Source organism: Oncorhynchus tshawytscha, linkage group LG02 (genome assembly GCF_018296145.1).
Source record: "Oncorhynchus tshawytscha isolate Ot180627B linkage group LG02, Otsh_v2.0, whole genome shotgun sequence".
Taxonomy (NCBI): domain Eukaryota; kingdom Metazoa; phylum Chordata; class Actinopteri; order Salmoniformes; family Salmonidae; genus Oncorhynchus; species Oncorhynchus tshawytscha.
In genome coordinates, this window is record NC_056430.1 from 51,354,903 (window position 1) to 51,365,553 (window position 10,651).

The following is a 10,651-nucleotide window of genomic DNA, read 5'->3' on the forward strand; positions in this document are numbered from 1 at the left end:
GAACCAATATACTCAGTCAGTTATGAAAGCTAAGGCTAGCTTTTTCAAACAGAAATTTGCTTCCTGTAGCACAAATTCCAAAAAGTTTTGGGACACTGTAAAGTATAGGGAGAATAAGAGTAGCTCCTACCAGCTGCCCACTGCACTGAGGCTAGGAAACACTGTCACCACCGAAATCTACGATAATCGATCATTTCAATAAGCATTTATCTACGGCTGGCCATGCTTTCCACTTGGCTACCCTTACCCCGGCCAACATCTTAGCACCCCCTGCAGCAACTTGCCCTCCCCGCTTCTCCTTCATCCAAGTGCATGCTCTTCGACCGATTGCTGCCCGCACCCTCCCGCCCGACTAGCATCCCTACTCTGGACGGTTCTGACCTAGAATATATGGACAACTACAAATACCTAGGTGTCTGGTTAAACTGTAAACTCTCCTTCCAGACTCACATTAAACATCACCAATCCAAAATTAAATCTAGAATCGACTTCCTATTTCGCAACAATGCCTCCTTCACTCATGCTGCCAAACATACCTTCGTAAAACTGACTATCCTACCGATCCTTGACTTCGGCGATGTAATTTACAAAATGGCACCCAACACTCTACTCAGCAAACTGGATGTAGTCTATCTCAGTGCCATCTGTTTTGTCACCAAAGCCCCATATACTACCCACCACTGTGACCTGTATGCTCTCATTTGTTTATGTGTAACTCTGTGTTGTTGTCTTTGTCACACTGCTTTGCTTTATCTTAGCCAGGTTGCAGTTGGAAATGAGAACTTTTTCTCAACTGGCCTACCTGGTTATTAAATAGGTTACATTTGAAAGAAAAAATTATAATAATTAAAAAACAGCAGAGGGCGCTGTCTTTGGCCTCTTCAGGTGGGCTGGAGACTTGGCTGGCGAGGGTCTGGGGGGTGGACACCCGGATGCTGGGGGCCTGGTTGGTGAGGGCCTGTGGGGCCCAGAGGAGACTGGGATGGCACTGTACTTATTTTATTTTTTGTTTGAATTACCTGATCGTCATTTTGGCTGGTGTCTCCATGATGGTTCAAAAGGGTTGGTAGGAGATAGAGAACTAGGGCGGGACACCACTGGAGAGGATTTCACTAGGGAAGGGTGTTTGGCAGGTGACCTGGGGAGAGAGGGCTGTTTAGCAGGAGAGCAAGGCTGAGAGGAACAGGAGAGGGAGGAGAGTTGGTCAGAGGGTGAGGGGTCAGAGTTGGCGGAGGCATTCCGTTGGCTATCAGTCGTTTTTTCTGTTGACAAGAAAATGTGTTCGTGCTAAATACTTTTTTCCCCGATCCCCAACCAATGGAGAAAAAAAAATGTGGGGTGGGTCATAATAATAGGAATGGGTAGGCCTAAATTAGAGGAACTTAGCTGTCTTTTCTAAACCTCAAATAACACAGTATAGACAGGTTACATTGAGTGACATATGCAAAAGCCGAACTTCATGTACATTTTATGTACACTTTTTATGTATTCGTCAATTAGAATGTACTTTTACTTTTCTTCTTACAACTAGGTCTAAGAGAAAAATACTACTCCAGAATTTAAGTAGTTGTTTATCGATTAAATGACCTGATTTCATACCTTTTTGCACCAGCAGAAACAAGCCATGTCAATAACCAATGACTGGGCTAACCCAACCCCTACTTGCCTTTAACTTACCCAATCACATGTATTGCCTAAATGTAACCATTCACATTTGTTTGTGCCTTTATAACAAGATGGAATAGGCTGCCAGATGGCCGACATGTTTCGTGACATTGGCAAAAGTCAAAATATTTTCCAGAATGTCAGTTAAATGCATCTGCATTCTTCAATCAACATGTAGGCTACTTTTGCTTTTAAAAGAATGTGCACACTAGGTGCACAATAGTTGTCAAGTCGATTAGGTGAAATAACCTGGTTTAAGTCCCAAATACATATCAAGGTTGTATTATTAGTTACAGTCGGATGTTTACATACACTTAGGTTGGAGTCATTCAAATTTGTTTTTCAACCACTCCACACATTTCTTGTTAAAAAACTATTGTTTTGGTAAGTCGGTTAGGACATCTACTTTGAGCATGACACAAGTAATGTTTCCAAAAATTTCTTACAGACAGATTATTTCACTTATAATTCACTGTATCACAATTCTAGTGGGTCAGAAGTTTACAAACACTAAGTTGACTGTGCCTTTAAACAGCTTGGAAAATTCCAGAAAATGATGTCATGGCTTTAGAAGCTTCTGATGGGCTAATTGACATCAGTTGAGTCAATTGGAGGTGTACCTGTGGATGTATTTCAAGGCCTACCTTCAAACACAGTGCCTCTTTGCTTGACATCATGGGAAAATCAAAGGAAATCAGTCAAGACCTCCAAAGAATTTAGACCTCCACAAGTCTGGTTCATGGAGCAATTTCCACACGACTGAAGATACCAAGTTCATCTGTACAAACAATAGTACGCAAGTATAAACACCATGGGACCACGCAGCCGTCATACCGCTCAGGAAGGAGACGCGATCTGTCTCTTAGAGATGAACGTACTTTGGTGGGAAGATGCTGGAGGAAACAGGTACAAAAGTATCTATATCCACAGTAAAACAAGTTCTATATCAACATAGCCTGAAAGGAAGAAGACACTGCTCCAAAACCGCCATAAAAAAAGCCAGACTACGGTTTGCAATTGCACATGGGGACAAAGATCATACTTTTTGGAGAAATGTCCTCTGGTCTGATGAAACAAAAATATAACTTTTTGGCCATAATGACCATCGTTATGTTTGAAGGAAAAGGGGGAGGCTTGCAAGCCGAAGAACACCATCCCAACCATGAAGCACGAGGGTGGCAGCATGTTGTGGGTGTGCTTTGCTGCAGGAGAGACTGGTGCACTTCACAAAATAGATGGCTTCATGAGGAAAGACAATTATGTGGATGTATTGAAGCAGCATCAATCAGTTAAAGCTTGGACAATGACCACAAGCATACTTCCAAAGTCGTGACAAAATGGCTTAATGACAACAAAGTCAAGGTCTTGGAGTGGCCATCGCAAAGCCCTGACCTCAATCCTATAGAACATTTGTGGGCAGAACTGAAAAAGTGTGTGCGAGGAGGCCTACAAACCTGATTCAGTTACACCAGCTCTGTCAGGAGGAATGGGCCAAAATTCACCCAACTTATTGTGGGAAGCTTGTGGAAGGCTACCCAAAGCATTTGACCCAAGTTAAACAGTTCAAAGGCAATGCTACCAAATAGTAATTGAGTGTATGTAAACTTCTGACCCACTGGGAATGTGATGAAAGAAAAATAAAAGCTGAAATAAATCACTCTACTATTATTCTGACATTTCACATTCTTAAAATAAAGTGGGGATCCTAACTGACCTAAAACAGGGAATTTTTAGTCTGATTAAATGTCAGGAATTGTGGAAAAACTGCATTTAAATGTATTTGGTTAAGGTGTATGTAACTTCCGACTTCAACTGTAGGCTGTCTTGTACACATTTGCAGCTAAAATAGTTTTTGCAGCATTAAAAAAAAAAAGAGGTCAACGCTAGTGCATTGTGTACTGTATAGTGTGCCATTTGAGACGCTGATCTCATACCTTTGGCACCAGCTGAAACAAGCCATGTTAGTAACTAATGAAGACTGATTCATATCCACATGACTAAATTGGCTTTCAGACAATGGTGACGTCATATGTCATTTATGGTCGTTTTTAGTGGTAATGTGAATTTAGTTTTATTTTGACAGTCGACTCCACACAAAAATAATGCTCAAACAGTGGTGTATTCATTCCGCCAAAAACAGCTGCACAACGAGAGTTTCTATTGGACAAATTCAGGTAGGTCCCGCCACGTTTCCTTCCGTTTAAGAAACGTTTTGCAACAGAATCGGCGGACTGAATTTACACCCCAGAACACTTGATTTGTACTGACGCACTTAAACGTGCGCGTCCCCGCTATTCAACGATAAAAATGGCGGCCGCCGCCGGATCAGGTAAAGTAATTCCCCGTTCACACATTTGTGATATTCATTTGATACGCTAGTATTTTACGTTTACTATAATAGTGGTTTATTTTACCTTCCAATATGAGCCATTCATCTCAAAAACTCCACATTTCCCCAGACAGCATGTTTATTAATGTTAGATTAATGTGGGTGTTAGCTCAGCCAGTATTGCGCGCTAACTAACGTTAGTTTAGCTGGCTCTTCGGTTATTTTTCTGTTTTTGCCCAACTCACGTGCTTTTAAAACCTGACTTGATTCTGCCATAAACCATAAACGATGTTATCGTCATAATTGACTATTGGTGAATGTATTGTGGTTGTTTAGCCATCTGCGCATGTAGCTAACGTTAGGTAGCCTATTCAACTGCAGCGTCATGTTTCTGCAGAGCTAACGTTAGCAAGCTAGCTAACGACACTAGCTGAACCGACACAATTTGCAAAGCGAGAAACAGAACTAGTTAACTAGCATACATGTTTAGAATAACTAAGCTAACTAACTATATCGCTGGAATCTTTCAGAATATGTTTATCCTACTTCATATCAGCGGTTAGTTGAGTGAAATGTTCATTTTAATCAGCATTGAGTATTGAACTATTTTGGATACGTTGATGCTAGCTAACGTTGGCTAGTTTTGTCAACTGGTCATTAACTTTGGTACACACCAGGGGCTATTCATTACGCTAATAATGTTGCAAAACGTGTCTTAAACGGAAACAAACGAAACTAAGATACCTACCTGAATTTGACTCATATAAACTCTCGTTTTAGTGACTAATGATTACACCCCAGTGGTACACACCCATAACCTGAGAAATGTGTAGCTACAGGCAATTGCACGTGTCATATTGAGGTGCATGAATAGTTGATTGATAAGGGATAGCTAGTTAAAGGCCCAGTCGTCAACGTGATTTCCTGTATTTTATATTTCCACACGGAGGTTCGTATAATACTGTGAAAATGATTTTAATGCCCTATTAGTGTACGACAGTGGTCATCAACCCTTTCTATGTCAAAATCACTTTGTTAAAAAGCAAGCAGATCTATAGCTTTTCCTCCTTTTTTTTCATGACTTAAACATAAGCCCACGCAACATGAATGCTTGAATTGTCCTGCCAAAACATTGTTCTTCTTTGAGGTAGGCTATATGATTGCACCGGTAATGGATCGGTTGTATTGCTTGAGGCACAGTTGCGTGACCATAAAAGTTAAATAATTTGCTATTTTGATTTTACTGGGCTGATAGTGCCTGCATCGGATGGTCAGTCTCAGGGGTGAGAGCAGCAGACCGAGGGTCCGCCTCAACGTCCCTCTGCTCTCCCTGTCCTCTGACACTGACCAAAAAGGGGGCACCATCTTAAAGCAGATGGCAAAACTTGTGCCCCACCGCATTGTTTCTTCCTTGTGCATAAATTCTAGTTTTTACTCCAATGACCAGAAAATCCAATATTATTATTATTATATTTAAAAAAAAATACCTATGCAAAAGGACACTTTTTTACTAGCCACCATTGTCGCCCCCTTTCTCTTCTGTGCGGTTTAACGGCGATTGGTATCCAATGTTATGGTGCATTACTGCCATTTACTGTACTGGAGTGCCCCTGCTTCCTGCATATGTACTGGAGTCATAGCTTAAAAATGAACCAATATAAGTATAAAGAGGAGTTCCTGCTAATGCTGGAATGCACATGCAGGAACGCCCCGAATTTCGGGCTGCAGTTGCACCTTTCTCCTCAGACCACTCCAACAGTCCTAGCAAAATTCTTGCTTTAAGAAATTGTCCTTCACTAAGAAGTTATTTTTTTTTTGCATTTTTAATTGAAAATGCTCCCAAAAAAAGCTACTTAGTTGTTACCCGGGCTTTGATATTTAGATCATGTCTGCATTGGACCTTTGACATTACATGGCTCCTACTATAATGTATTTGATTAGCTGAGGGTTGTGGGTTTTAAATTCATCACTATCGAAATACATACTTACATGTGTGCCTGAAATTGGATGAAAGGACTGCATAATCAGTAGACCTGCCAAAATCTGATGTTTGGCAATAGGGCCAAATTGAAAGCTTATGGTAAGGAATGGACATTTTTATTAAAATGACTACTATGTTCAGTCTTGCGTCATGATTGACTCTTTATTTTTTTATACGTAATTCAATAGAACCAACATGGCACCCTTGTTTGTGTGCTGTAGCTACTAGGCACGTGTGGTTGAAAAATGTCTGCTTTGAACCTTTTCTGTTTTAAAAAGGCGTCAAAGTACCCCGTAACTTCCGGCTGCTGGAGGAGCTGGAAGAGGGCCAGAAAGGCGTTGGAGACGGGACGGTGAGTTGGGGACTGGAGGACGATGAGGACATAATGCTGACTCGCTGGACAGGCATGATCATAGGGCCTCCCAGGGTAAGAAAAAAAGCTAACACCACACACACACACCATAGGGCCTCCCAGGGTGGGAGGGCTCAAACGCACACCAAACAACGCCACATACAAATCCTTGTTTACTCCGGCCTGGTTTCCTTAATTCCTATCAAATTTTATTGGTCACATACACATATTTAGCTCATTGGAAGAGAGGTGTTGTATTTTTGCTCAATGGCAGATTTGGCTGCCAGTGGAACAACGAGCGAAATAACCTTGGGAACAACACCGTTGTAAGACAGATCTATTTACAAAGGAAAAGTGGATGTGCATAACAACTTTATTGAGAGTATATTTGGTAGAAATACTATGTTCCCCAAAAAATTAACTTGTTATTTTTGAAGTGGTGGCAATGAGTTTGGCGCCACAGCTAAATGAATGCACACGACACAGCAGGCCAGCTCTTAACCATGCACATGTAGCTAGTTCTTGGGTAATGGCTAGCTTATGAAGTACGATGTGTTTTTGTTGACGTTGCTTGTGAGCATAAACATAGCATAAATCACCTTTCACCCAGTAGAGGCAAAGCCCACAAACCGTAAGTGGGACAGCATTGAAATGGAATGGGAACATTCTACTGGGATGGCCAAACGGGTATGCAGCAGCACAAACATAGCCTACAACAAACTTATTATCATAGAGCACCGCTGATTATAACCAAGACAGTTACCCACGACCATGCAGTCTTTATCTTGAGCTGAAACCTATTTCAAGACTTAAATCTTGCCTTTTTTCTGATGTCTTTCTTCCAGACAATCTACGAGAACAGGATGTACAGTCTAAAGGTAGAATGTGGACCCAGATACCCGGAGTCTCCCCCTTTTGTCCGATTCGTGACCAAGATCAATCTGAATGGCGTACACAACTCAAATGGTGTGGTAAGTCCCAAGTCATACATTTCCTGTTCGGGTTGGATCAATTACCACAAATCAAAAGCAACCTTTGTATTTGAGTGTGTAGCCTGAAAGGCTTCAGCCTACAGCTAGCGAAAGCACATCTGATTCATTACCTACAGACGTAGGACTGGTTTTCCAGAACCAGATTTACCCTACTCCTAGACTAAAACGCACTTTAAACTGAACATGTTTTTAGTCCAGGAATCGGGATTGTTTGTATTGAGGGAACTTTTGTCTCAGCTAAAGTCACCAATCAGCCACATTTTAAAATAAGCCAAGCTTTGAAACACAATTTTCTCAAAAAGAGGCTATGTCCTTTCCAACTGATGTCTGCCTATAAACTCAGCAAAAAAAGAAACGTCCTCTCACTGTCAACTGCATTTATTTTCAGCAAACTTAACGTGTACATATTTGTATGAACATAACAAGATTCAACAACAGAGACATAAACTGAACAAGTTCCACAGAAATGGAATAATGTGTCCTTGAACAAAGTACTGCAGTGCATCTCCTCCTCGTGGCCTGCACCACTCTTCCACCAAGGCACCTGCAAGTTCCCGGACATTTCTGGGGGGGAATGGCCCGAACCCGTATCCTCCGATCCAACGGGTCCCAAACGTGCTCAATGGGATTGCGATCTGGGCTCTTCGCTGGCCATGGCAGAACACTGACATTCCTGTCTTGCAGGAATTCACGCACATAACGAGCAGTAAGGCTGCTGGCATTGTCATGCTGGATGGTCATGTCAGGATGAGCCTGCAGGGAAGGGTACCACATGAGAGAAGAGGATGTCTTCCCTGTAACGCACAGCGTTGAGATTTCCTTGCATTGACAACAAGCTCAGTCCGATGATGCTGTAACACAACGCCCCAGACCATGACGGACCCTCTACCTCCAAATCGCTCCAGAGTACAGGCCTCGGTTAAACGCTCATTCCTTCGACGATAAACGCAAATCCGACCATCACCCCTGGTGAGACAACTACGACTTGTCAGAGAAGAGCACTTTTTGCCAGTCCTGTCTGGTCCAGCGATGGTGGGTTTGTGCCCATAGGTGACGTTGTTGCCGGTGATGTAAGGCAGGTCCTCAACAGACAACAGGCCTACAAGCAGTCAGTCCAACCTCTCAGCCTATTGCAGACAGTCTGAGCACTGATGGAGGGATTGTGCGTGTAATCCGAGCAGTTGTTGCCATCCTGTACCAGTCCTGCAGGTGTGATGTTCAGATGTACCGATCCTGTGCAGGTGTTACACGTTCTGCCACTGCGAGGATGATCAGCTGTCTGTCTCCCTGTAGCATTGTCTTAGGTGACTCAGTACAGACATTGCAATTTATTGCCCTGGCCACATCTGCATGCCTCCTTGCAGCATGCCTAAGGCACGTTCATGCAGATGAGTAGATACCCTGGGCACCTTTCTTTTGGTGTTTTTCAGAGTCACTAGAAAGGCCTCTTTAGTGTCCTAAGTTTTCATAACTGTGACCATAGTTGCCTACCGTCTGTAAGCTGTTAGTGTAACCGTTTCACAGGTGCGTGTTCATTAATTGTTTATGGGTCATTGAACAAACATGGGGAAACAGTGTTTGAACCCTTTACAATGAAGATTTGTGAAGTTATGTGGATTTTTACCAATTATCTTTGAAAGACAGGGTCCTGAAAAGGGGACGTTTTCTCGTTTAGCTGTGTAAGTTTTGAGCCTCACATGTATGTAACCTCCCATTCTCAGGTGGACACGCGGGCAGTGGCGGCACTGGCCAAGTGGCAGAACTCGTACAGCATCCGTGTGGTGCTGCAGGAGCTCCGGCGGCTCATGATGTGCAAAGAGAACATGAAGCTCCCCCAGCCCCCCGAAGGCCAGCTATTCAGCAACTGATTCCCCTGACCCTGACTAGCCCTGCTATCTCAACTCTCCTTCACTCTCCCTTCATCCAACACACAAATAAATATACACATTCAATACATGCACATAATGATTCAACGATTCCTCACATGCACACAAATCCGCACATGCAGCGTACATGTACCCCTCTTATTTTTCAGAGACTCTTGAAACCTCTGTTCTCACGTAAGCTCTTTTTGCCAGGCCCCTTCCCCTTTGTCCTAAGTCATGGCCACTTTGTCTCTCGAGACCTTCTCGTTGGACAGAGAGATGGTTGCACAGGTGGACTCCATCCATACCCTACCCTGACACCCAATGCTCACCACTGTGCAGACCAGACATTGATACAAATTACTTCATCTTTTTTTTTATCTTTGTGTTCTACATCCAGATTGTAAAATAACATAAATGATCTTATTGAGTGTACCTATCTTATGTGTGTGCTGGGTTCTTCAACCAAGGATGATGGCATTTACTTTGTACTGTAGGTATAACAAGGGTGGAAATCAAGATACTTGCTGCTCCACGAAAGAAAAATAGACCTGTGCCCCCACCGCAATGTGGCCGATAAAGTTTTCACTGTTTGGCTCTTAATTTTGCTGCAAGAATTCTGCTCCCCCAGTTGGACTTGTCAGAGGCAGTGGTTTGGGATCTACAGCGTAGTCTTGCCAGTGTGTTTCAGAAAGCTAATAAATAAACATTGCCCCCCACCCCCTTTAAAAAAACATTTAATGTCTTTCAGGATAGCTTTGGTCTCAAACTGAGTAACCAGCTTTTTGATCCCGAATATGTGAATTTATCGGCCTTGGCACGTGTACGGTACATGGGATTGGGGGGGAATAAAGGTTCTCTTGGTTTCTCTTAAAGTACATGGGGTTTGAAATGCTCATCTTTTGTGCTTTGCACCTTTTTTCAGGTTCACCACATTACTGTGGCCTCCTATGTGGAGAATGAGTTTTTGTTTTGTCTTTAGGGTTGACCTGTTTACTCAGAGGTCATCGCATACAGTGGGCTCACTGACTGCAACATATGGCTTTAGTTGTTTATTTCATAACGGGTGTGAATCTGGGTGAAGGTGACCTGTGCATGGTTTTATTTGAATTAAACCTCGTTACTTTTGCATGTGTTTGTCTTCTGATTCTCAATCCATTTTTGGTAAGGCCGGCGTTGAGTCAAACCCGCACCGTGGAGTGATAGGATTGGGTCTACTCTAACAAACTGCATGTTTGACCTGAATTCAAAAAAAGTGCTTTTTTTTGTTTAGTGTATTATCACATGCCTTAGAATGTCGCTGTGCTACAATAATGCACATTGTTACGATGCCAAAGTGGTATCCATTCGTATTTAAAGGGTAGTTAATTAAAGTTACCCAATCCTTACCCAATCCTATGGATACCTAATTGGTCTTCTATGGAATTTGCACAGAAATGTTACACTAGAGAGTGGAAGTGTATACTA

The 10,651-nt window shown here is 42.6% G+C and overlaps 1 protein-coding gene across 1 annotated transcript; it reads left to right on the forward strand.

Moving 5' to 3' along the window:
* The first annotated feature begins 3,868 nt into the window (after positions 1–3,868).
* LOC112267420 (ubiquitin-conjugating enzyme E2 variant 1) lies at positions 3,869–10,315 on the forward strand. Its single transcript, XM_024445689.2, has 4 exons — positions 3,869–3,994; positions 6,254–6,402; positions 7,173–7,298; positions 9,041–10,315. Exons 1-4 carry the CDS (start codon positions 3,973–3,975, stop codon positions 9,185–9,187), a joined length of 444 nt encoding a protein of 147 aa, XP_024301457.1. The 5' UTR covers positions 3,869–3,972; the 3' UTR covers positions 9,188–10,315.
* The last annotated feature ends 336 nt before the right edge of the window (positions 10,316–10,651 follow it).

Coding starts and splice junctions, on each gene's coding strand:
- LOC112267420 (XM_024445689.2), top strand. CDS start 3,973: ATGGCGGCCGCCGCCGGATCAG. Junction 3,995..6,253: donor GGCGGCCGCCGCCGGATCAG/GTAAAGTAATTC, acceptor TGTTTTAAAAAG/GCGTCAAAGTACCCCGTAAC. Junction 6,403..7,172: donor TGATCATAGGGCCTCCCAGG/GTAAGAAAAAAA, acceptor TCTTTCTTCCAG/ACAATCTACGAGAACAGGAT.